This window comes from Notechis scutatus, chromosome 3, assembly GCF_049901735.1.
Source record: "Notechis scutatus isolate UNSWTSFEM ecotype Mainland chromosome 3, rNotScu1.2, whole genome shotgun sequence".
Taxonomy (NCBI): Eukaryota; Metazoa; Chordata; class Lepidosauria; order Squamata; family Elapidae; genus Notechis; species Notechis scutatus.
In genome coordinates, this window is record NC_142011.1 from 126,015,754 (window position 1) to 126,042,583 (window position 26,830).

The 26,830-nt window shown below is 39.1% G+C and overlaps 1 protein-coding gene across 1 annotated transcript in view; it reads right to left on the minus strand.

Moving 5' to 3' along the window:
* DNAH5 (dynein axonemal heavy chain 5) overlaps positions 1 to 26,830 on the minus strand; it is a 163,649-nt gene that overhangs the window by 90,977 nt on the left and 45,842 nt on the right. Inside the window, exons 25-37 of the mRNA XM_087961159.1 lie at positions 26,264 to 26,482; positions 22,898 to 22,960; positions 18,933 to 19,171; positions 16,393 to 16,633; positions 14,486 to 14,685; positions 14,246 to 14,399; positions 13,609 to 13,772; positions 10,676 to 10,832; positions 9,055 to 9,267; positions 7,651 to 7,875; positions 6,695 to 6,867; positions 4,758 to 4,936; positions 3,903 to 4,090 (exon numbers count right to left, since the gene is read on the minus strand). Of these exons, the coding sequence (XP_087817285.1) occupies positions 3,903 to 4,090; positions 4,758 to 4,936; positions 6,695 to 6,867; positions 7,651 to 7,875; positions 9,055 to 9,267; positions 10,676 to 10,832; positions 13,609 to 13,772; positions 14,246 to 14,399; positions 14,486 to 14,685; positions 16,393 to 16,633; positions 18,933 to 19,171; positions 22,898 to 22,960; positions 26,264 to 26,482 (2,415 nt within the window). The remainder of the gene's footprint in view (positions 1 to 3,902; positions 4,091 to 4,757; positions 4,937 to 6,694; positions 6,868 to 7,650; positions 7,876 to 9,054; positions 9,268 to 10,675; positions 10,833 to 13,608; positions 13,773 to 14,245; positions 14,400 to 14,485; positions 14,686 to 16,392; positions 16,634 to 18,932; positions 19,172 to 22,897; positions 22,961 to 26,263; positions 26,483 to 26,830) is intronic.

Consider the following 26,830-nt stretch of genomic DNA (forward strand, 5'->3'; position numbering starts at 1 on the left):
TAGGTTGTTTGTCTCTAAGTGGAGGATAATGGATTGGTTAATAATTGATTCCATGACTTTATAGTGATGCAGCATAAGGAGATTGGTCTGTAATTTTCAATTAGGCTGGGGTCTCCCTTTTTGAAGATGGGGATGACCGTGGCTTGTGACCATAGTTTTGGCAAGGAGCTGGTCCTGAAAGATTTTTCAAAGATTATGCTTAGAAGTTCAGCTATGGCAGTGGATAGCTTTTTTAAGAAATAGGCACATATTCCATCTGGTCCAATAGATAGGGATGGTTTTAGATTGTGCAGTGCTTTTTCAACAATGTCTTCTGTAAAATTGATATGTATTAGATTATTGTAGTTGTCTGTGGTTCGACTAGGAAGTACTGGGCTTGATCCATTGCTGTTTACAAATACTGAGCCAAAGAATGTGTTAAAGAGGTTTGCTTTGATGGTGTTGTCGTTGCAGTCTTTGCCATTAGGTCCTTTCAGGGGTGGGATAGACCTTGAGTATTTTAGTTTGTTGTTTACAAAATTAGAAAGCACGGGTGGAATTGGTGCGTAGAAGGTTTTCCTCTTGTTTAATGTGATAATTGGTACATTCAGTTTTTATCTGGTGGCATAGATTTTTGTATCGGCTTTTGAAGTTGGCAACGTGACCATATTTGTTTTTCCACCAGAGTGATCTCCTTTTGGATTGAAGCTTCCTTATTGTTATGGGTAATTTGGTTTTCCTAGTTTTGGGAGTTGTTATTGGTACATATAGTTTGATGACTCTTTTGATTTCTAGTAAGAATATGTTGGAATGGTCTTCAACACTATTGCATCCAGTGAATAGAAATTAGCAATCAAGGGAAGAGAGATCATTGATTATAAGATCATAGTTGCCTTTTTTGAAGTTATAATTGGGAATTTTGTCGTTGTGATGATTTTTGTTTGGACGTATGTTGAGACAAAAGTCAATCATGTTGTGGTCACTGTTGGAAAAGGTTCTTTAATTTGTATTCTGTAAATTGAATTCAAACTATTGCAGAAGATGAGATCGAGGCAGTTGTTAAATCTAGTGTTGTTGGTTACTAGTTGTTCTAGTCTCAGATTTGTTACTGCATTGTAGAAGGTTGCATGTAGGGGTTCAGTTGTACATTCATTTAGGGTTCAGTTAATATGAGGTAGATTGAAGTCACCAAGAAAGATAAAAGCATATGGGCAGGATGCTGCCCATGTTAGTAGTGTATTTAGCTTGTTTACATGTTTGATGACATAATCAGGGGCTCTGTAACATAGTAAGAACCAAAATGTGATTTTTAAGGACAGTTCACAGATAATGGTCTTAGGAAGAGCAAGCTCTTGGGTAACTTGGATGTTTTTTTAGATGTAAGGACTTTTTATAGAAGATAGCAACACTCCTTCCTCTACGGATTTCATGATCGGATCGGTAAACATGATCGTCTCTTACTGAGGTAATGGAGTCAGGGAGAGATGCGTTGAGCCATGTTTCACAGACAAATATGATGTCAAATTTAGCTGTATTTAGTAAGAGGAGAAATTCAGGTATTTTATTTACATGCTCGTCTATCTACCATTATCTACCATGCTCAGAAATGTGGAAGGAAAGAGAAATAGCAGGTGACCAAAAGTCTTCATTCTTGATTTATGAGGTTAGAAAAATGGCTACAATTTGAAAATTGTAATAGTTTGAGCAAAACTTACAAGTATTGCCTGAAAAGCAAGAAATATATTTTTTCCTGGATTTCCTCTTACAAGAGCAACTGATACCCAAAGAACTTTGAAATGTTCAAATTCCTTCAAAAATAGATATGGATAATGTGCCAGCAGCTTGAAAACCGGATCTCGTGACCTATATGATTTTAGAGCATTTTCTGGGTCTGCACCTTGAATATGGAAGACCATATAACCCCAAAGGTAAAGAAATACAGGCAGTCCCCGAGTAATTATTGCAATGGAGCCTGTCTTTTATAGTCATAATGTTAATTGAATCACTTTAAATGAATGAACCGCATCCCTCCTTTCCCCAATGCATTCATTAATTGAATCCTTGGGTCATTAAGTGTGCTTGAGGTACCTCATGGGTGGAGAAAATCAGGAGGGGGGCTAGTACAGGAAAAGACCATCTGCCTCTGGCCACCCAAGGCCTCCCCACATCCACTGAGATATCTCATGCTCTCCTTCCCATCCCATAGTACCATGATGGCGAACCTATGGCACACGTGCCACAGGTAGCACGTAGAGCCATTTGTACCGGCACATGAGGTGCAGGCAAACTTACCCCACTGTGCATGTGTACGCCTCACAGATGATTTTCGGCCGGTTTGAGGCCTTTTTTGGCCTCCCAAAGGCTTGAGGAAGGCTTCTGAAGGCTTCTGCTGGCTTTGCAGGCCGAAAACTAACCCCGTTTTGTCACTTCCTGTTTTTCTGAAAATACCGGAAGTGGCGAAATGAAGCCTCTGGGAGGCTGAAAAAGGCCTCAAACTGCCCAAAAATCAGCTGTGAGGCACAGTGCAGGTAAAGGGGTGGCAGGGGTGGGTGGGTGGGGATTGCATGTGCATGTGTAGGGGGCGTGGGCAGAGCGCATTGCCTTCTGGGTGCTGGCACATGAGCACAAGCGTGCAAGCGCATGCAAAATTTTTGGCACAGGAGCCCAAAAAGGTTAGCCATCACTGCCATAGAGTCTCAATAGCTGCTTCAGCCTTCTCCACACTTAGCTTTCAAAGATCAGCAGAGCTCAGGAGTATGTGCAAAAAAGCAGCTTTCTTCTCAGATGCAGGTAAAGCTATTTTCTTTAGATCTTGTGTTCTTCTGTCCCCTTTGGAAAAAGCTTGTCCTGCAAATGACAGAGGCCTGCAGTAGTGCAAGATTGCACCTCCAAAGGCTTCTGTCCTATTTACAAAAGCTTTTGGCGCAGAGGGCAGAGGTCTGCAGTGGCACAACATCGTACCCCTGAAAGCTTCCATCCCCTTTGCAGAAGCTTTTGACACAGAGAGTGGAGGCTCCATTCTCCATACAAAAGCTTTTGCAAAGGGGATGAAAGCAGCGGTGGGATTCTCCTTGTTCGGACCAGTTCGGACCGGCTCTAGCTTCGATGATCAGTTGTCTATGAACTGGTTCGCTATGTGGGCCTGCCCACCTGCCCCTGTGCTGTACTCACCTCTATCTGTTCAGCTGATTTGCACAATAGAGTGGATTGCCGCACCTCCGCTGTGTTACTTCCCCAAAGTAACATCAAAAGTAAGTAATTTCAGAAGCTGCGCACATGCGTGCAGTGCATGCAGTGCGTGTCAGGCGCTCACGTGTGTCAGTACGCAATTTGCAAACCAGTTGTTACACTGGTAGCATCCCACCACTGGATGGAAGCTTTTGGGACTGCAATCTTATGCCCCTGCAAGCCTCCCTCCTATGCACCAAAAGCGTTTGCATTGGGGATGGAAGGGTGTGTAAGGACACAAGATGAAATTAAGCAGCTTCATCAGTGTCTGAGAAGATGGTTGCTTTTCTGCCATATGGCCCAAACCTCTGTCGATCTTTGAGAGGTGAGTGAGTGACTGGTGACAGGATGGGGAGAAGCTGTTGGACTAGCATAGCTGGCCCAGTGCTTGTTAGGACCTAGTGGGGAGGGAATACTAGGCAGAGGGCATGTTGCAGCATCTCTGCGGTTTGTCATAAGGGTGAATGTCTGCTGTGGTGCTGCAATGTTTGTAATTTTGGGACTAGGTTATAAGTACTTTTGGGGATGGTATCAAAACTGTGAACTCTCATAACTTAAGGACTACCTGTATTTTTCTCTTGACTGGAATCAGAATGTTTGTGTTATTGAGTTCAGAGTAGGTCAGAGCTAGAAGTTCTAGAAAAGTCTTAACTTCATATGTGATGTTGATAAACCACTCTATTTAGAGTACTCACCATTGTCAAAAAAAGGCCAAATTCAGGATTCATTTCTACATTATCACCATCAGTGAAAATGAAGTTCTTCTTGCGCTCTTTCTTACAGGTCAAAACAACTGCAATTTGCTGGGCAGCAACAGACAGCACTGGTAAATCAATGCGGTTAAATTCATCAAAGCAGCCCCAGGATCCAGACTGAGCAAGACCTTAAATCAGAGGAAAGGTTGATATTAAAACGAGTCAGCCCTGCACTCATTTTGCATAGATATAATGTATAGATGCATTAGATATCAAATCACAGTGTTTTGTAAAAGAATTTTAAAAAGTTAAAGCCAGTTCAGAGAAGGCTAGAGCTCAATTGATGATATTTAAAATGTGCTTGAAATGTTGGTGCTTCTATCAGATAAAAGGATTAAAATCAAGGTGCCTGAAAGAAGCAAATGACTTGTCATTCTGGGCAAGCTGCTGAACTAGATAACATATTTTTTTTCCCTTTTCCCTATAGAGCCTTGCATTTTTCTAACTTTGCTTTTCTTCATTCCTGTGCTTTATTACTTCATGTGAACCTCTTTCTTATATAAGATGATTAGCTATGATTAATCTGAAATGGATGCAATTAAGCACAATAGACACACTTGATCATAAGCATATCCTAATTGTCATATCTTGGAGCGTTGGTTTTGAATGCGTGCACTTTGGAAAGAAAATATTGTGAGACATTTTTTGTTCCTTTCTCTCCCCAGCATTTTCAGGCCAATCTAGAATCAACATACTCTCATTTTCATTCATGACCAAAAGTTGACACATGCTGTTCCTCCATTATTGTGACAATACTGATTTTTACAAAATGTCACTTTCCACAAATATCCTGACCTTTGAAGATTCTTCCCAGACCTCGAAAATCCATCTGGTCAGAACAATTGAAAACCACAACGTATTTTCCAAGGCATCTTCCCATATCTTTTGTTGTTTCTGTTTTGCCAGTCCCTGCAGGTCCTGCTGGTGCTCCTCCCATGCTCATACCTAATGCTTGAGCCAAAGTAATGTAACACCTACAAGGAAATAAGGAACAGGAATAAGCTCCTCTTATGGACATTTGGAAGACTTAGAGGTACTACAATGGCAGGATAAAATATGGAGAGGTAGTGCAAAAGAGAAGGCTATTTCATGATGTCCTCTAGATCAGTGGTCGCCAACTAGTAGGCTGGGGACCACTGGTGGTCCACAAGGAAATTTTGGTGGTCTGCAGAGAAATGTCACCCCCAAAGCAATTAATCCAGGCTGCGCAGGAACACAAGGCTGCGCCGCCCACATGGCCCGCAGGAACACAAGGCTTGCATCGCTTGCATTGCAAACAACATGAGGTACTGAGGGGAGGGGGGAAAGGGGGAAAGGGGGAAATTGCTCCACTCACCCCACACGCTTCACCTGGCCACCAGGCTGCTTCTTTCTGCTTCTTTCTTCTTTTGGCTGCACACAAGGAAAGAAGCAAAAGTCTTTCTTTCTCTCCCCCAAACTCTGCCAGAAATGAGTCTTTGGGATTCTGCAAAGGCATCCTGCTCCAAGAGGCTCTTTCTGGCAGAGTTTGGGAGAATGAAAGAAAGACTTCTGCTGCTTCTGCTGCTTTCCTTGCATGAAGCCAAAAGTCTTCCCCGGGAACGGAGCTGGTATCCTGCAATCCCAAATAAAGAATGATTGATAGGTAGGAAAACAGGGTGGAGAATTTTCCTGCAAACTTTTTGGGGGATTTTCCCAGGGTCTCTGGTCCGCGGGATTTAAAATTATGGGTTTGATGGTCCCTGAGGTCCAAAAGGTTGACGACCCCTACTCTAGATGTTTGAAAGCCCATTTTAGTTACAGGCTATATTCTGTTGTTCTATGTTCAGTGCAATGGTGGTATGCTACCAGTTCAGATCAGTTCAGCTGAACCAGTAGTAAAAAAAACCAACGATCAGCTGAGAGGAGGAAAGAAATCCTCCACAATCAGCTGAGAGGAAAAAGAAGAGGAAAGTACAAGATCGGCCCTCCCACCTGCCCCTACACTTTTCCTTATCCTCTCAGCTGATTGGCACTGTAGATCTCAGCTGGTGTGGGGAAAGCTGTGCACCAGCATTGGGCAAAGCATGCCCAGCAAGCCATGCCCACTGAACTGGTGGTAAAACAATTTGAATCCCACTACTGGTTCAGTGCAGTCTGGTTGGCCTCTCTTAGCATTGTTTCTTGGGAACCAATTGTGTAGAGCCTTTTTTTATGCTGTATTCTATCAACCCAGCTATATTTTCCATCATTTGAGTTGGGGAAATACATTACATAATGAGATATGAATATGCCGTATGTTTCCCTCAGAGACAAAAAAACACAAACCTATCCCCCCCCAATGTAAAATTCAATATGATGCATAATCTAAATATATTCATGTAGAGAACCATGGAGATAGAGGAATGTTCAGAAACCATTACAAAAATAAAAAGGGCAGAAGGATTCCATGACCTCTGGGGAAAGAGTCAAAATTAGGAAGAGATTCAAGCTGGCTCCTTCTTGATTGACTGGGGTATAAAAAGGAGGGCAGGAAAATACAATCAAACTTACAAGATTCTATCAACATCGCATATCTCAATCAATTTTCAGTTTAGATTTCTTACAGAGTCTATTTCCTGATCCTGACAAGCCCAGAGTCAAATGAGGCTCCTTTATCTTCCACTGAATCTTCATTACAAACTCATGAGACATTTTCCATAACCAATACTGGAAAATGACACTGTGTCAGCGTATTTTTTTTTTCAACCTGTAAATATTCATACATGCCTCACCTGTCTGTGAGAGGTGTGATGACAAGACGGTCTGTACAGCCCAGAAATTCGTTTTGATATATGAAGGCCACATCTGTGATATTCACCATCATTTTATCTGCATCATCTTTGAAATAAAATCTGCATTGCTTCAGCCACTCAAAATCTGTAGGGCTCTTGATATGCATGCGGCACTATAAACAAAGGATTGTGTTATCATAGTTCAATATCAGAGTAAGTACTAACTGTACAGATATGCCTTCTACTTATTACTTGGAAACAGCTATTTTCACATGCAAAGTTAGCTCATCCTTGTGGTAACCACAGAATGCAATAGGAGTACACAAAAGTGATAAAACAATCCCAGCACATACAGTAAATACATGGTACAAGCTCTATGTCTGACCCTAACCTCAAATGGGATTTGAATATTGTTCTTTTTCTTCTGTCTTGGAAAAACTGAATAATCAAGCGATGAACTTGATTTATAATGCATTAAATTTGAGTAATGGATATTACTTTATGACTAAGAGCAAATATAACATGACTGGATTTAGAAAGATAATGGTGAATTAACTTAAAAAAATAGACATGAACCAGCATCTTCCTCTAGTCCCAGTCACTTTCCTTTAGAGGTCCATCTACAAGACTGAAGTAACCCTCAGCAAAAAAATTGTGTCTCCTTTTCTATAGGGTCTGAGGAGGTCATGAGAAGGGTAATCTGGGCTCACTGCATAGGGAAATCCCTAAAATTATCTTTTACAATGTAAAATAGGATTCTGTTAGTAGGTGTTGTCAAGCCTAACAAGAAGGCTATTAGATTATAAAGTCAAAGAAGCTTTGTAACATTAATAAATTCAGTAACATTTGGTCCAAAATGACTGACTGCATTGATTACATTATACATCACAGACACATCTTATTCAGAAGAATTCAGCCTTTCACTAGCAGTTATTTAAATAAGGTTTATTTTTTACCAGATCATCAAATATGTCCCTTTGGTGCACATGAATTGTGATCAGTGTCTCATATTTAATGCGTTCCACAGAATTCAGATCTTTGGTAGTCATGTCTATCAAGGTATTCAAGAGTTCTAAGAAAAATTGATTCGTTTTCTGCATCACTTTTTTGTCATATTTTGCATTGGTCAAAGCTTCTTCCGCTTCTCGTGTCCAGATCATTTGAATACCCAGCAAGCCAACCTTAAAAAATAATTTACATTGATTTTTACAGGGTTAACTGTTAAGCTTCTCAAATCCTTTTTTATTCGGCCAACCAATAACTGAGAAATTACACTTTTAAAAATTAATTTTATCTATGGGGCTTTTACACACTAGTGAAAACTGAAACTAGGACGAATAATCTCCCATCTCAAACCCCTAATCTGCCCATTTATGTATCAGAAGAGAGAAAAGAGGTGGCTGTATCTCCAATATTTACGCAAGCCTTAATTGATCTAATCAAAGGGACTGTGGAGTATAAAATGATGCAGGGTTTTGCAGCAATGCCTCATCATGGGAACAGCTCATGGGCCACCTTAGACTGCACTAGGAATCAAAGACTATTTCCTCAGAAGAAGCAGAGGTAGGTAACAAAGAGCAAAGCAAGTGAACTATCTCAGGGAGAACACCCACCATCAACTGATAATCAGAATGTATAAGCAGGACTTTCCTCTTTCTTCCTCCAGATTTAGAAGTCCCTAAATATCTGCTCTCATTTCATTCAGATTCTGAAACGAAATTAGAGCAGTTGCTACAAGTCATGCTGAGGGGAACAGGTGCTGGGTGCAGAAGACCTTCCTTACCAAATACTCTCCTCCTCAAGCTAGCCTGCACCCCAAGGATTGCCCTTCTTTCTGCCGTGCTTACAGTCTCCCTCTTCAACAATCCAATACATACTTTCATCATGTGGAAGAAACAGAACTATCTCTGTTCTTGATTAGTTTCCCAAGGTCTTAATTTCAGTTTTGATTTATTTTTCTTTGGGGTTTTTTTTTTTTTTTTGAAGACTGACATTGCAAGGAAACTACTGATATCATGTGGGGGAAGGCTTATACATTATTTAATGTAGGCATTTTTTAGACATATTGGAAATCCCCCAAAATGCACCCGACATTTTTCAAGACAGGGAACTAATACTATTTCATAAGAATTCCAAACCTAAGTTAAGAGCTAAAGATCAATTATATTAACAAATTACATATCTATCCATTCTGAAGCTCTACTAAATTTAATAAGATTTCCTAAATTCCAACTGTAGTATTTAGTAGAAATAATTCATACTAAAGGTATTTCTGTCTGTATTAACATTTGTAGCAATCACAACCCTGGAAATGTAGATCACACCCTCCCTACTGAGAAGAAGGAAGGAGATAAATTCACCTGGGCTGGGAAGGTATTAAGAAACTCAATTAATTGGAAATCTGCTTCTTGAATATTTGCAGCTGCTTGTCGAATCACAAGGTGCAAAGAGGATTGGGACTCCTTTAAAAGTAAATTGAGCCACACTTCTACATTGCCTTCTGCCATAACAGGCTTTTCTAATTCAATTGTCTCACCTTCCCGAGAGGAAATTGAAAGGATCCGGTCATATACCTGTGAATGATACATACTGCATGAACATTTCATAGTTCATTTTTCATGGTTTTTTTTAAATTCAGGTTATAACTCTGATATGAGGACTACCAATGTTTTGCATGTGGTCTCTGTTAGAACTAATAGCAACTTTGGAGAAGGGAGATTTTCATTGGGTATACAAAATAAAAGGAAAAGGTTTTTCCCTTCCCCATTATTCCCTGTTGTTGATTTAATATTCAAAACAACTAATTCTATAAAATATACACAGCACATACAATTCTATCACATATCTCCCAGGGGCCCTAGAGCAAATCTTATACCAAGCCAGATATTTAATACCTCAAGTCTGAAGTTTATAAAAATACATTGACCAGGTACATCAGATTTCAGATTTCCTTTCTGAGGTGTAAATTCATTGGTTTACTTTCTGAGGCAGAAAAAGATCAAAAAGCTGGACTTTTGCAGTTATTATTCTTATTCAAAATGTCCTGACATTAAAATGTTTCCAGCAGAGGTGGTATTCAGCAGGTTCTGACCAGTTCTGGAGAACTGATAGTGGAAATTTTGAGTAGTTCGGAGAACTGGCAAATACCACCTCTGCCTGGCCCCGCCCCCATCTATTCTCTGCCTCACAAGTCCCAGCTGATCTGGGTCTTCTTTTGTTGCCCTGCACAGGAGAACGGAGCTGGAAAGCAGGTTACTGGGGTGGGGAGGGAATGGGAATTTTGCAGTAACCTTCCCCCAGGAGTGGGGAGGGAATGGAGATTTTGCAATATCCCTCCCCTGCCATGCCTACCAAGCCATGCCCACCAAGCCACACCCACCAAGTCATGCCGTGCCTACAGAACCAGTAGTAATTTTTTTTGAAACCCACCACGGCTCAAGTCATCTTGATCTGATTAACATTCACTCATCAAAGAGGCAGATAAATATCTTTTCAGAACCTGAGAACTTTTCAGCTGGCAACACTGTAAACTAAATGTGTGATTTCATGCATTACCAGACAATGGCTGCTCTGCAGATAGGATAATACTACTCTGTTTTTACATTGCATGTATCTAGTCAACAAAAATAGCTAACAGATAGCAAAGAAGAAAAAAAACAGGGAATAGATGAAGCCAAGTAGATCAGGATATATTTCTCATCAGTCCCAATCAGCCTGTGTAATATTCTGCAAATTGGGGCACATCAGCCCGGATCATATGGGATTGCCAGGTAGGACCCTAAACTCAACTATGAGGTGAAAAATAGAGGTTTGATGGATATATTATCAATTCTGTTAATGTTTTCACTTGTTACTGAGGAGTCTTTGTGTTCTTGGGTACTTGGAAGTTACATCAGGGTTTGAGAGAGCTTTGCAGATCTCCAGCAATGTATACGCCCTTAGTAGTTAATCAAAACCATAAAATATTACAATCACACAAACCTTATCATGGAATTTTACAGTTTTGATATTGTCAAAAACATTTAGCAAGTGAGCCTGTATGGTATGAGAGTCTGAAGCTTGGCCCAGGATCTCCAGGAGAGCAGGGTCTGACACAAAGAAGAAGCGAGGAAATGAGAGTCTCTTTTTCTCCAGGTAACTGAAACCAAACAAAACCAAGAGGAATACGGTCACGTGTGTAAACTTTAAAAACTAAATTTATCATAATCTTTCAATGATCAGATATCCTCAGCTCCTCTCAAGAGAAAACACCATTAATGATAGAATCAGAGTCTCATCTTGCAGCTGATGTTTTAAATGGTTTGATTACATGCCACCACCATCCATTAATTCATATATTGTATGAACTAACGAAGCTCACTTCACTCAGACATAATTAAACTAAAATGTTAAGCAATCCAAATATAGGCAGAGCAATGGCTTGAATAAGTAGTAAGTATGATGAAGTAGTGATTAATTGCCTTGTCTTAACTGTATCCAGTCCAGCAACCACATGATTGTATCCAGTCCAGCAAAGAAAACACAAGATTTGGGGGGGAACATAGATTAACATTTCGTGCAGATACTGAAAAACTGTCTTATGCCTCCCCATTCCATTAACACAGACACAAGTAGATCATGTGCTTCCCAATATTTATAAATTTGGGGAACTCTGATAAATTTAGACTAAAGTAATCTTAATTAAATTCACATGGGCTAGTGTTATTTCCATTTTTCATATTAAATTAAAAACAAAATACAGAAATAGGATACAAAATATTTTTATCTTCCAGCATTCTCTTGATATCTTCAATAATATTCCTTCTACCTGAACTAATTAATACAGAGCTGGGAGCAGTGAAGGCAAGGTAGCAGGAGTCAACTGTCTTGAATTCCTTTTTCTAACCACAAGTCACATATACCGTATATACTCGAGTATAAGTCGACCCGAATATAAGCCGAGGCACCTAATTTTACACAAAAAAACTGGGAAAACTTATTGACTCGAGTATAAGCTGAGGGTGGGAAATGCAACAGCTACTGGTAAATTTCAAAAATAAAAATAATTAATTTGGGAAACAATCTCACTATCTCACGTCGCCTCGGGAAGAGAAAGGCAAAGCGCTTTTTGCCTTTCCCTTCCCGGCTGGGGCTGTTGGGAGTCGCTGCCGCCGGCGCGCCCCAGTCCCGCCGCTCGGGAAGGGAAAGGCAAAGCGCTTTTTGCCTTTCCCTTCCCGGCTGGGGCTGTTGGGAGTCGCTGCCGCCGGCGCGGCCCCAGTCCCGCCGCCTCAGGAAGGGAAAGGCAAAGCGCTTTTTGCCTTCCCTTCCCGGCTGGGGCTGTTGGGAGTCGCTGCCGCCGGCGTGGCCCCAGTCCCGCCGCCTCGGGAAGGGAAAGGCAAAGCGCTTTTGCCTTTCCCTTCCCGGCCGGGCTGTTGGGAGTCGCCGCCGCCTGCCTTTCCCTTCCCAGCTGGGGCTGTTGGGAGTCGCCGCCGCCTGCCTTTCCCTTCCCGGCTGGAGCTGTTGGCAGTCGCCGGCGCCTGCCTTTCCCTTCCCGGCTGGGGCTGTTGGAAGTCGCCGCCGCCTGCCTTTCCCTTCCCGGCTGGGGCTGTTGGGAGTCGCCGCCGCCTGCCTTTCCCTTCCCGGCTGGGGCTGTTGGGAGTCGCTGCCGCCTGCCTTTCCCTTCCCGGCTGGGGCTGTTGGGAGTCGCTGCCGCCGGCGCGGCCCCAGTCCCGCGTCGCCTCGGGAAGGGAAAGGCCACGGCTTGGAAGGCCGCCGCTGGAGCGAAGCTGCGCACAGCCGCTGAGCTAGCATCGGATCGGGCGCGCCGGACGGTTCCGACCGAGCCCCGAACGTCATCTTTGGCGCCTGCCCAGCGCCGCGGAGCTCCCTGTACCGGGAGAAGGGGAAGACCCCCGGGCGGGGCAGGGAGAGGAGCTTCTCCCACCCGCCCTCTTTCCACGCCCACCGGTGTCCCCGCAGGACGACCCCCGCCCGCAGTCACCGGCGGCAGCGACTCCCAACAGCCCCAGCCGGGAAGGGAAAGGCAGGCGGCAGCGACTCCCAACAGCCCCAGCCGGGAAGGGAAAGGCAGGCGGCAGCTACTCCCAACAGCCCCAGCCGGGAAGGGAAAGGCAGGCGGCAGCGACTCCCAACAGCCCCAGCCGGGAAGGGAAAGGCAGGCAGCAGCGACTCCCAACAGCCCCAGCCGGGAAGGGAAAGGCAAAAGCGCTTTGCCTTTCCCTTCCCGAGGCGGCGGGACTGGGGCCGCGCCGGCGCAGCGACTCCCAACAGCCCCAGCCGGGAAGGGAAAGGCAAAAGCGCTTTGCCTTTCCCTTCCCGAGGCGGCGGGACTGGGCCGCCCGGCGGCAGCGACTCCACACCATTTTTTTTTCAGAGGGAATCTGACTCGAGTATAAGCCAAGGGGGATTTTTTCAGCACAAAAAATGGGCTGAAAAACTCGGCTTATACTCGAGTATATACGGTAGATTAAATCTTAAATCAAGCCTATTCATGCTGTGACTTAATAATGCTATACAAAGCAGGATTATGTGTAGCCCAGAAGATTTATACACATCATGTTACATTAATCTAAGACATAATTATCAAACATAGTCTGTGCTTTTATTCCTTTTGACCCCAACCTTGAAAAAGAGATTTTATTAGCTGATTACATATTTACTCTTTCAAATATATGGTTTCAAATATGAATTAACAAGATATTCACAAAAATGCTTATATGTTCCATGGTAGGAGCTTTTAATACCTTTTAAATTAATGTTTAATTCCAAAATAATATCAACAGATTCACCACTGCTCTTGCCCACTAAGAGAATTTTTAACCTAATACAATTTAAAAAGCAACACATATGTTATTTTTCCTGTTAATTAACACGATTGTAGGTTAGGGAAAAGTTTTTAAATATGCAGAACTTACCCTGTGAGAGACTTTTGACACATTTCCAGCTGCTCCAATAAATGAGGCAATAATTGTCCCATGGTTTCATCCCCAACACAGCACTGGACAACATTTGGTATTTCATGGGCTCGGGTCATTATCTTCACCCATGACTTGTCAATATTAGAGAAACGCTTGGCTTCCTGTTTAAAGTACAAATAAGAATGGCACTTCAGTCCCCATACACATTCTGTTGATGTGAAGATTTAATGGGTTTCTTTCAGCAATCTTTCTTTTCTCGTGATCTTCTGGCTACACTAAGCTAATTTTCAGAAACCAGTTCTAAATGTCTGTTGAGTTATTAATCTAATTGCTGCATTATAAGATGGGACTCTCTGGCCCTCAAACCTAGTCCTCCCCAACCTTTCTGAAACCATGGACTGGCGGCAGTAGCAGTGGGAGGAGAGGGGATGGTTTCGCATGTGCGCACATGCCAGCTTGCACAAAAGGAGCTTGGGGACCCCTACTTTAAACTATAGCTTCCAACAGCATCATTATTGGTCATCCCAGTTTGGGCTGTTGAGAGATGTAGTTCAACAGCATCCAGATGTCACAGCTGCATAGGTTACCTTTAATACATATAGATTCATCTGCAGAACAAAAAAAGGATTCTTGCCTTAGGAAGCTGTTTGGCGATATCTCCACCAACGAACACAGCTTCTAAATATATCCATAAATTCTGTACCATCATCCAATTCTCAATAATATCAGTTGTGTTAGAAAGATATTGCACCCATTTTTGTATCTGAGCCTTGAATGGTGTGTTATATCTGCAATAATTGCATATATTCAAAAATGAGCAAATAAATCTCTACATTTAAGGAAAAAAGAGAGAGATCTATATATTACATCTTACCTATTGCTCATTAGGGAGCCCAGAATCATCAAGCTGTCCTCCATACTTGCAATAATTTCAGACGTGCTGTCTCCCCTCAAAAGAAGTTCCCCGCGGGTTTTAAAGTTAGCAAAAGTAAATGTTTTATTGTCCCATTCAGCAATCACTTGTTTGAGCTTCTGCTCAATGTCCCTCTCTTTCATTGCACTGATGCAGATGTCCTACCAAAACCAATCAGAAGGTTAGTATGAAAAAATAAATCCAGAATATTAGAATATCTTCCAGTCAATAGCCCTGGAAATGTCCAAGCCAAAGTTAAACGAATTGCTTCAATACATACTGTGGGTACACAGAAGTTTAATAAAAGGTGAATGATTATTCAGGCAGATAAACCCACTTGCTATAAGCCCAAGTAAAATATTTTTCTATCTGTGAACATAATACATAGCTTCCTAAGGATGACCATCAGCCAATCAGCTAACCTTTTTAGCAATACTCAATTCACAATCTAAATTTAGGATAACTACAGACTGGTCCCAGAAAATAGTCTAAGATTTCCTGATGAGTCGTAATGCTGAAATTTATTTGGACTGCAAGCTTGACCCAAATACCCATGCATTGCATGGAAATCCCATATGTATTCCTGGAGCGAAAGCAGCACAAAGGCAGCAGTTGTGAAATAATATTGTTAGACTTCTGCAAACATAAAAGATATCAAAGACCAACTGAACCTGCTTTGCAGCTGGATGCCTAGGAAGTCCCTCTCAATTAAATGTACCAGTATAGACTGCAGCTGTCAACCCCAAATCCCCCACTGTGCCACAGCAGTAGGTTACTATGGCAAGATTAGATTCTTATCCGGAGCCAAGGCATTGATTTTGATTTTTCAGACTTGTAGTGATCAAGATAGATTTGGCTATTTCTTAGAGCAGGAAGCAACATCTGTCAACCCCATTAACGCTTAAATAAGGCTGGGCTGGATTAGTACAGGTATTCCTTGACTTACAACAGTTTATTTAGTGATCGTTCAAAGTTACAGCAGCACTGAACAAGTGACTTATGACCGTTTTTCACACTTACAGCTGTTGCAGCATCCCCACCGTCAGGTAATCAAAATTCAAAAGCTTGACAGCTGGTTCATATTTACGACAGTTGCAGTGTCCCGGGGTCATGTGATCACTTTTTGCAAACTTCTGACCAGCAAAGTCAATGAGAAAGCCAGATTCACTTAACAGCTGTGCTACTAAATTAGCAACTGCAGTGATTCACTTAACAACTGTTGCAAGAAAAAAACCCGTAAAATGGAACAAAACTCACTTAACAAACTCCTCACTAAGCAACAGAAATGTTGGGCTCAAGTGTGGTTGAAAGTCAAGGATGACCTGTACTAGAATGAAAAATTACTAGGGCTATAGGAAAGAGATGACAATGGCAAACAACATCCATACTGCTGGCATATCTATGAAGTCACCAGAGTTGAGTATGACTTGGAGACTACTCAAATAAAAAAGTAATGTCTCAAATAACAAATAATAAATTTGCTATCTTCAGGGTTTTGGGGGGGAGTTGTACAGAGTATGTGGAGTAAGAAACCTTGTGTGCTTTGGGAATACAATTGATGAAATAGCTAGATCATTCATTTCAATATCAAAAATCAGGGGTGGGATTCTACCAGTTCGGCCCGGTTCTGTCGAACCAGTAGTTCCAAAGAACAGCTGAGAGGGAACTGGTTCACTCCAACAATCTTCTGTTCTTCTGTTCGGCCCGCCCACCCACTCGGACTGTAGGCTGTCCTTTATTTCCTGCTTTTTCAACCTCAGCTGCTTTGCGTGGCACAATTGACTGAAATGTATGTGCTCACCGAACCGGTTATTACACCGGTTGAATCCCACCCCTGTCAAAGATGCAAGCACGTCATTCTCTACTACCTCTATCTCTTCTTTGTATTTCAGCAAGGGTGCTTCCATAATATTTCTCATTTTGAAAGTTTCATTTTCAACATCAAAATTATGGGCAGTGAGATCAGTGAGGCGTTTCCAGTGACGTGCCATCATGGCTTTATTGGACATCAACTCAAGCAAAGGACAACATTCACTGAAGTCATCGATTCTTTTCTTAAGATCCAGAAATGCCTGCCATTCCTTCAATGCTCGTGGTAGTTTGCGACACCTACAGGTACACATACAGTGGATACACTCAAAATAATTGTAAAATTCCACTAGAGGGAAATATTTGAAAACAACCGTAGTCTTAAGAATCTACATACTACTAAAACTCTCCTTTTTAATCTGTGCGTAAACTTTAACCAGGTGAAATTGTGCATTTGTAGGGCAATCATTTTGAATCTCAAATGGGCTAACTTGAAGAATGTGTCCAAAGTCCAGAACCCATGACCAGAGGTGGTATTCAGCAGGTTCTAACCAGTTCTGGAGAACCGGAAGCAGAAATTTTGAGTAGTTTGGAGAACCGGCAAATACCACCTCTGACTGGCCCCTCCCCCATCTATTCTCTGCCTCCTGAGTCCCAGCTGATCGGCTGGGTCTTCTTTGGTTGCCCTGCACAGGAGAACAGAGCTGGAAAGCAGGTAGTGGGGTGGGGAGGGAATAGAGATTTTGCAGTATCCTTCCCCTGCCACGCCCCCCAAGCCATGCCCACAGTACTGGTAGTAAAAGAAAAAAATGAATCACACCACTGCCGGTGACTCCTGTGGAACTGAAATTTGGCAAATTTTATAAAACATTTTATGACCAAATGCAAATGTCATAAAACTTTTCCTGATGTTTGACTGTGCTGTACTGTTTAACACTGAATATTTTCAAGGCAGATGCATCTCTGAATATTTCCCTGAATTTTTAAGAACTTTTTCCAATGAAGACCATCCATTAGAAGTTCTGCCATTGTTGAAGGTATTGAGAAATCTGTAAAGAAATGTCTCTGAAACAATGACACAATGGGTCATGTGTTATCTAGTACAGGGGTCTCTAACCTTGGCAACTTTAAGACTTGTAGACTTTGCTGGCTGAGGAATTCTGGGATTTGAAGTCCACAAGTCTTAAAGTTGCCAAGGTTGGAGAACCCTGGTCTAGTATTCATTAAGAGTCTAACAAAATTCAAAGCAATTTTCTTCCCAGGTAATTGTATACAGAATTGTAATCCTAAATACTTCCATCAACAGTCTAGTATTTGCAGGACAATATATAATTTACTTTTAAATCTTTAAAACCCATTAATGTAGATTAGCTAGTGCAGGGGTGTCAAACTCGCGTCGCCACAGCAGCATCACATGACATATAGGGACTTTTTTCCTCCTTCGCTAAACCAGGCAGGGGCAGGGCCAGCACATAATGCATTCGGCCTGTGGGCCACGAGTTTGACACCCACTGAGCTAAGGGAATGGCAGTGTCTTATCCAGCAGAGATATTTCATTGATTTTCTGCCAATGGTAGATTATGCAAATTGCAATCCAGTGTCTACAGATCCCCACCCCACCTGGAAAAATATATCAGAGCACAGTTTTACTTGATTGGATTTGAAAGGAACTGTCTAAACATGTGCCAGGTTCACATCTTACATTAAGTAGTACTTGCTTAAGTTTGTATAATGGTTCAGGATACACATAACACGATTAAAAAGCCACAATAGTTGAATCTATGCCACACATTAAACAACAGTGGTATCAAAATAGAAGGGATCAAAACCAATAAGATGGCAGGCAATCACAAGGCAGCCAACATGATGTACATGCAAAACTGGCAGGATTTGCATTGTGATGTTCTGTCATCATTCTTGACAATTTTGACATCTACTCCTCACATAGAACTATATATAAACCACATTATGACTTAGCTGAATCTGCAAAACCATAAAGCAGGCATCTATGAAAATCAATTAACACCCCACTCTCCCCCCCAGGAAATGTTAAAGCACCATTTCTACTGCAGTGACTATAAGTACATTTATTGCAACATTTTAGAATAAACCCAAAAGGATATACTAGTAAAGCCCCCATAAAGTAGCCAAGGATGACTATATGAAACATAGATTACTCCTCCATTTTCAAGGTTCAGTTTTTGCTTCAGTAAATGACACAACTGCCCATTAAATATTACCGAATATTCAGTAACAAAGTAAAGACAATCAAGTTTATTTCCATACTATTGTTCTGTGAACAAGTGTTCCATTATTGGTGCATTTATTTGCATGACATATGCATTTCTCAATAGAAAAAGGGTTGTGACATAGTGGCATTTATTAGAGATGCAGACAAATTAATCAGAAGAAAAAAAATGAAATCAATTAACATTTCACCAAGTACCAACAAGTAACTGAGATTCAATTTCTTTCTATTGGTCTTTCAGAAGTCTGCTTTAAGCAGTGTATTGTTAGCATCAACCTGAAAGAAACCACCCACCTAATAGGTCACAGTAGCTCCGCTGAATAGAGTTATGCAGTTCCTATGTTTTCTCACCTGTTCTGAAACTCAAGAAGTTCACTGTTAATCTTCTCAATGTTTACATCTGACCAGAGGATATCATGGTAGCCATTCACTGTATCAATGACATTGTTGTACAGGCTATATAGCTTCTGCAACAAGTTCAGTTGCTTCTTTATCTCAAGGAGTTGAGGGTACTGAGTGACAGGCAAACCAAAAAGCTCTTCACCTCCTGTGTAGGTGATATATTTCCGGAAAAGGTTGTCAAATCGGTTCTAGAGAGTAGAATAAAAAGTTTGAGTGTGCCTAACAATATTCAAAACCATAAGCAATATATAAATAGCTACCTTGAGTAAGGTTTAATTTTTTTCTAAAGCAGAAAAGTCAGTAACAAAAAAAGAGAAAGAACTCGAGAGATAACAGCCAAATATGGAATTCATTGTTGGTTGCGTTTTCCGTTCTCTATTGCACAACTTCTAAATTCCCACTTCTAGATGAGAATTGTTAAGAAACAAAAGAACCAATACAGCTACCAAGAATCTTGACATCCCCTATCTCAAAAACTGGCCCTCATAAACACATGCAATGATGATATATTAAACTAGAGTATTGCTGACTGCAGGTGATGGTTGTGGAAAACTGTCTCTGCAAATTCCATTTTTGGATCTTATCCTGATTCTCATTACCACATTGGGGAACATGCAGCACAATACCATACAGGTTCAAAATATTTCACAAGAAGAGTTCTCCTCTACTCGTAGCAGAATATCTTATGTCACCAGACTTGAAATTCTAGACCTAGAAAACCTAGAACTACACCACCTTCGGTCTGTTCTAAGTGTAGTACATAAAATTATACATTGCAATGCCTACCTGTCAATGAATACTTCAGCTTCAACCACAACAATACAAGAGCACACAATAGATACAAACTCAAGGTAAACTGCACCAAACTTGATTGCAGGAAATACGACTTCAGCAACAGAGTGGTCAATATCTGGAATACTCTACCTGACTCTGTGGTTTCTTCCCCAAACCCCAAAAACTTTAACTTTAGACTGTCTATTATTGACCTCACCCCTTTCTTAAGAGATCTGTAGGGGGCGTGCATAAGCGCACCAACATGCCTACCGTCCCTGTCCTATTGTTTCTTTTTTTTCCCTTGTTCGTATCCATTTCATGTATTCATAACCATGTTTATACTTATACCTGTTATCTTATAATCGCTTGACAAAATAAATAAAATAATAATAAAATAAAATAAAATAAAATAAAATAAAATAAAATAAAATAAATAAAATAAAAAATAAAATAAAATAAAATAAAATAAAATAAAATAAAATAAAAAAAATAAAATAATAAAATAAAATAAAATAAAAAATAAAATAATAAAATAAAATAATAAAATAAAATAATAAAATAAAATAAAATAAAATAAAATAAAAAATAAAATAAAATAAAATAAAATAAAATAAAATAAAATAAATAAAATAAAATAAAATAAAATAAAATAAAATAATAAAATAAAATAAAATAAAATAAATAAAATAAAATAGCTACTTGCATAAAAAGCACCTGTATGTGCATACAATTCATGAAAAAGGTTTTGTCTTGTAAATCTTTGTTTTAAATTTGTTTAAAATTTGTTTTTAAAAATAAAATTTGTTTACAAATTGATAATCATGGAATGGAAAATATTGTAAAAGGAAACAGCCTCTGGGAAAATCCCATCCCCAGTTTTAGGAAAATAAAATAAAATAAAATAATAAAATAAAATAATAAATAAAATAAAATAAAATAATAAAATAATAAAATAATAAAATAAAAAATAAAATAAAATAAAAAATAAAATAAAATAAAATAAAATAAAATAAAATAAAATAAAATAAAATAAAATAAAATAAAATAAAATAAAATAAAATAAAATAAAATAAAATAAAATAAAATAATAAAATAAAATAAAATAAAATAAAATAAAATAAAATAAAAAATAAAATAAAATAAAATAAAATAAAATAAAATAAAATAAATAAAATAAAATAAAATAAAATAAAATAAAATAAAATAAAATAAAATAAAATAAAATAAAATAAAATAAAATAAAATAAAATAAAATAAAATAAAATAGCTACTTGCATTAAAAAAGCACCTGTATGTGCATACAATTCAGTCTCCTTGAAAAAGGTTTTTGTCCTTGTAAATCTCACTAATCTTCTGGGAATGGATTTGAGGTTTCTATTCCCAGCACATTCATGGAAAGACAATACAAACATCAACAAAGTTTGTCAGTGATTTTTTTTTAACTCAAAAATAAAAAGCCAACATATATTTGAAAGCATACAGACAGAGTAATGATCTTGCCTTTCTTTTAGGAGGAGAATTGCCCTCCCCAAACACTTGAGACAAAGCAGGGGCTATTTTGTTTTTACAAATTTGAGTAATCATGGATGGTCAGTCTGGAAAATATTGTAAAAAGGAAACAGCCTCTGGGAAAATGCACTCTCCCATCCCCAAGTTTTAGGAATATGTCGAACATTTTTACTTTTCTTGCACCAGGCTAGAAACTAGAAGAATTCTAGTCCTGCCTTAGACATGAAAGGTGACTCAATTATTTGAGCCAGTGACTCTTTCTCACCTCAACCAAACTTGCAGGGTTGTTGCAGGGGGGGAGGATGGATTATTAGCAGGGGTGGGATTCTACCATTTCGCACCTATTCGCTAGAACTGGTTGTTAACATTCTAAGCAGTTCGGAGAACTGGTTGTTAGAAGAAATTACTGGCCTAATCCTGTAAGGAAGGCAGGAAGGAAACATTCTGGTGTTGCTTACAGAAACTGCCTCTCCATTAACCCTTATTACATTCTTGGCAGGGATTGACTTCCTATCTCAGGAACTTCTCTGGAGTTTTTTTCCCCTCCTTTGCTGGTACTTTGTTTGTGTGGAGTGACCATTCAAAGTTACAGTGGCACTGAAAAAAGTGACTTATGACCATTTTTCACATTTACGACTGTTGCAGCACCCCCACAGTCATGAGAGGCCAGGCGAGGAGATGCGTGCCTCAATGTGAGTGATATTGAGTTGGCCACACCCAGTCAATAACATGACCACCAAGCCATGTCCACCCAGCCACGATGACCAAGTCACACCCACCACCTAAGGCACGCCCACAGAACTGTTTGTTAAAAATTTGAATCCTACCCCTGATTATTAGATATGTTTGGCACCTTGAGTTATTTATAAAGAAGGGGGAGGGAGAGGGAGGGAGAGAGGGAGAGAGAGAGAGAGAGAATTGCAAAGATGTAATTCATTTTCTAAACTCCAATCACCCTCACTTCCCAATACAGTGGAGGAGGAGAAGGGGAACAAATATAGATGTCAGCACTGAAATCTGCCCTGCAAATTGAGCATTAAAAAGGAATCAAATTTACAATGAGCTAACAATTGCTTGTATTTATATTAGTGATGCAGATACCATTTAATTCAATTATTCATACGTAGAAATCAGGAGAAGCAGCTATAAAAATCAAGCCCTTTTGCTCCTAGTTGTTCCTCCAGCCTTGTCCCAGCTGGGTCATTTTTACCAAGAACAAAAGAAAAAGAAATTGGTTTCAGGCAAGGTGAACCAAATTACAAAATGCCAATGTCAATATAGACATTTACAGAGAACAAGCACTCGTAGCATCTGCACGTATCTTCAGCATAAATTCTTTTGTCACTATAGAAACAGAAAACAGAATTGGTATGGTCTAACAGGGTCTCCTTGACTATTGAGGAATTCACTTTTGCGATATAATTTTCTCTTGCTGGATCAGATACAAATTTAGTGACACATCAGGGTGATGCTATTTTACACTTTTCTTTAAGCATTAGCTGTTTATATTAGCCTTTTCTGATCTGATACAATCTAAGACATCCTGATTGGGAGGAAGGTGAAGTCCAATGCAAGATTATCAGACTGTGAAGATACTTTACATTTAATAAGCAAAACGGTAGGGGAAATACCTGGAAAATTATAAGCCTGTCACTAGCTTCTTGAGGTTCAAGTCCATCTACCATGGGACCATTCTGGAAAAGGAAGAGATTGAAATATTAATAAAAATCCACTTAAAAGTCTTTTAAGAGTATATACTACCTTTCATTTTAAAGTGTCCATTTTCTCATCTCCAAAATGGCTACGTCATTAAGGTTATGGTAATTAAAGTGGTACTTCCTTTTGCACATTCAATCATCAGCTTCAAAGCTTCCAACAGAACAAGTAATCAAATCATAATCAAAACATGTCTAAGCAGAAGGTCAGATTTCCGGTTTGTCGGCTTCGCGAGCAGCAGGGATTCGCGATACTGCGCGATCCCTGCTGTGCTAGCCGTTTTGGTGCTCCGATCCGGACGGGTTTGGAGCTAAGGCTGCCCTGCAGGGGCGGCTGAAGATAGGGGGATCCGGAGAGGGGTTTGGGGTGTTGCAGACCCCTCCCCGGCCGGCAGAACCCCCTTTTCCCAAGACGGTGCAGCGGCGGTCCGTAATGGCCGCCACAAAGAAGCTGGCAGCTGGGCAAGAATGCGCAGGAGGAAGAGGAGAAAGCCTTTGAAAGTGAAAGTTTTTCTTGGTTGACCCAGGACTCTAAGACATATTTAACATAATTCCTGGAAATTATGGCTTTTTGAATGACACTTTCCAGAAGAGAAAACAAGCGGCAATTTTGAGGTGCTGAAAGGAAAGTTTACTCTCCTTCCCTACGGAATCAACAAGTGGATACTGAGAAACCTGTCTTTTTCAGGTAAAAACTGGCATTATATGATAAGTGGGAAGGGAGAGGACAAAAAATATATTTATATGTTAAGATTTTGTTGGAGGAGATGCCTTAAGGATCTGAAGACTGAAATGTATTGCAATAAGGCTTTAAGATACAGATTTGGACTTTCTTTTTTTGATTGATACTACCCCAGGAAGAGAAAGTGAGAACTTTGTCTTGGCTTGGATTGATTGATGACTTTGGGATTGTTCTATTTTTTGAAATATCTTGGTTGTTGCAAGAAGAAAGAGGGGGGGAGAGAAAAGAAAAGATTTATAATGGCTTTTTCTGTTGAGGAACTGAGAAAAGAATATGAGCAAACAAAAAAAGATGGCAAAGATGGTGTAAAAGAAGCCTTCCTTTTTTTTAGAAATGGCGCTTGCTACCTATCAACAAACACTACAACAGATGGAGGCAGCAGAAGAAGAAGAAGAAGAAGCCATCTTTAATGAATTTCAAAATTTAACTAAGAAAGAAGGAAGAAAGAAAGGAAGGAAAATGAAGGACTTAAGATTTAAAAAAACACTCAAGAAAGAGAAAAATAAGGTGCAAAATCAATATAATGATAGTAAACAAAAAAAAAAGGAACACAACAGAGAAGGGAAGCCAGTAAGGCAGAGGCTAGGAGAAGGGGGGGGGTAGAAAGGTCTGGTGGGAGAAGAAAGAAAGGGAAAAGGTGGAGAAAAGCCACAAAGTTTTGAAATCAGATGGGAAAAGAGGAATCTTTTTTAGGGACAAAGGGTAAAGTATAATTTCTTTAAAAAAGATTTTGCAAGGTACATAAGATGGTATTGTAGCATTTGTATTAGAAATAGAAAATTAGAATGGTTTAAGAGTTAATAAGAGATTAAAATGTTGAAATGTTTAGTAATGATTGATTTTAAAATTTAATAAAATATTAAAGGGAATGTTTAGAATATTGAGTTTTAATTAAAGAGTTTAATATGACTATGGTATTGATGTTATTATAAAATTATTATTGTAGTATTTGTCTTTGGAAAAGGCAATGGGAATGTTATAAGATTCAATATTTAGATCTATTATTTAACTATGTATTTAATCATTTTGGATTTATTATTTTTCTTTTATTAAAAAGAAAAAAAATTAGTAGACAGAATGTACCAAGCAGAATCAGATTGGGTATTAGGTGTTATTTTAAATGTTAATCTAATTAATTTAGGGGGAAGATAGAAAGGCATCATACTCTGATTAGTGATTTCAGGAGAAACTCTTTTTTTTTATTATAAGGAATGAGACAAAGGGATAATAAAGAATGGACAAAAGATACAAATATAATGACTCAAATTAAGATGGATTAAATAAGATAGAATTAAGAAGAGTGAAATGTGTGGAGAAGCTAATATAGAAGACATAGAATGGTAAATAAAATAGGTAATGACATGTAAGATGAGCATGAATATAATTGAAGTCCATGTAGAGAGAGGTACCTGGGGCCAAGTTACTTTCCTAAAAGATTTTTTATATGTTTGTGTGTTGTGTGTTTATGTTTTTGGGAGAATTAATAAAACCTTGCAGAAATATAGAATGAGAATAATGATAACCAAGTCAGAAAAAAATAGATGAAATAATAATAGTGAAATTGAATAAGAGTAAAGAGAAGTAAAGAGAAACTGGATAAGAGGTATTTGTATGCTCATATGGAAATGGTTTAAAATAGAATTATATTGTATAAAATAAGGTTTTATTTGACTTGTAAAATTTATAATGGAAAAAGGTTCAAGTATGTAATGGTTAATGATGATTTGTTTGTCTTTAAAATTAATAAAATTTGTTTAAAAAAAAACATGTCTAAGCAGAAGGATAACATAGTTTATGATCTGTGGATCAACTATGACTTTGCATAGAATGACATATTCAATGTTTCGGCAGCCGCAAATCAAACTTTTTATATTGGAAAATTTCTTCACCATGGAGTGTTTCATACATTTAAAATGAAGTGTGTCTATCACTATCTCACAGTGATACAAATACAGCTCTTTTCAGTTGAGTTACTTCACACTATCCAAGTGTAGAATGCTGTAGTTGCTTTTGTAAAATAAGGTCTACTCTGAAGTAATCCTTTCTAAAATGTTAACGTTTCTTCAAAGTTTCAGATATGGGAGAAATTTACTACATATAACACTATAATTCTGGAATTCCTCTCAATGGGGAAATTTCCAGACCCTGACTTGGGGATAAAATATATTTCTCTGCAAATATTTGTCAGATTATCAATTTTGTCATTTTGTCAGATGATCAATTCTATTACTAAGGTATACTCTTCCATCTTGAATAATGTGTTTAGTTAGCTGCTTTCTATATTTGGCCAACTAAGGAAAAGCACCTACAGACCTGACAAGGATAGCTTTAAAAAATAATAATAACAAACTAGTACTGTGCATTTTAAAAAACTGCAATGGAATGTTAGCTAATCTTATCTTATTTCTGCTGGGGTTTTTAATGTTATCCTGAGCTAACCAAGAATAAACTCTATTTTTAATGTCTAACCTTCAACTTATTTTCAGATACAAGAAACAAGTTTGAAAATTATGTTTTCCCAATGTACTATAGTATTGTACCTTGTCATAATCCAAGTAATATTGATCACAGTCTTCAACAAACACTTCCACTGTGCTGATTAGTTCCCCTCTGAATTTGGGCTGCAAAGCCACTAATTCATTCTGCACTTCATTTCCTCGGACCAACAATTTCTCCCAGGTATACCGCAGAGTGTCTACTTTTTCCATCTGCTCCTTTGCCACCAGTAACTCATACTTGTTTAACATTGCATAAGATTCCTGCCAAGGCAACAGTTGTTATCTTTCATTATTAAAGTTTACACATGTCATACTAACCAAACATAGATTTGTAAGGGTAAATATATCAGTAGAGATCCTGCAAAAGATGAAAGAGAATTGTTTGAGTTAGTGCAAAACCCATCTTAAAAATCAGCCACATGGAACTTGAAATCATACTTATACCAGAGGATAGCCACCACTTACATACTAGTGCTAAGAATGAAATGAATATGTAAGTTTTTGTTTTTGAAAGTGAATATATTTACAGCTACAGTATCTCACAACCAAATGCAGATTAGTTAATGCAATAACTTTTTCAATTCCTACTTATGGCTGCGGAAAAACAAA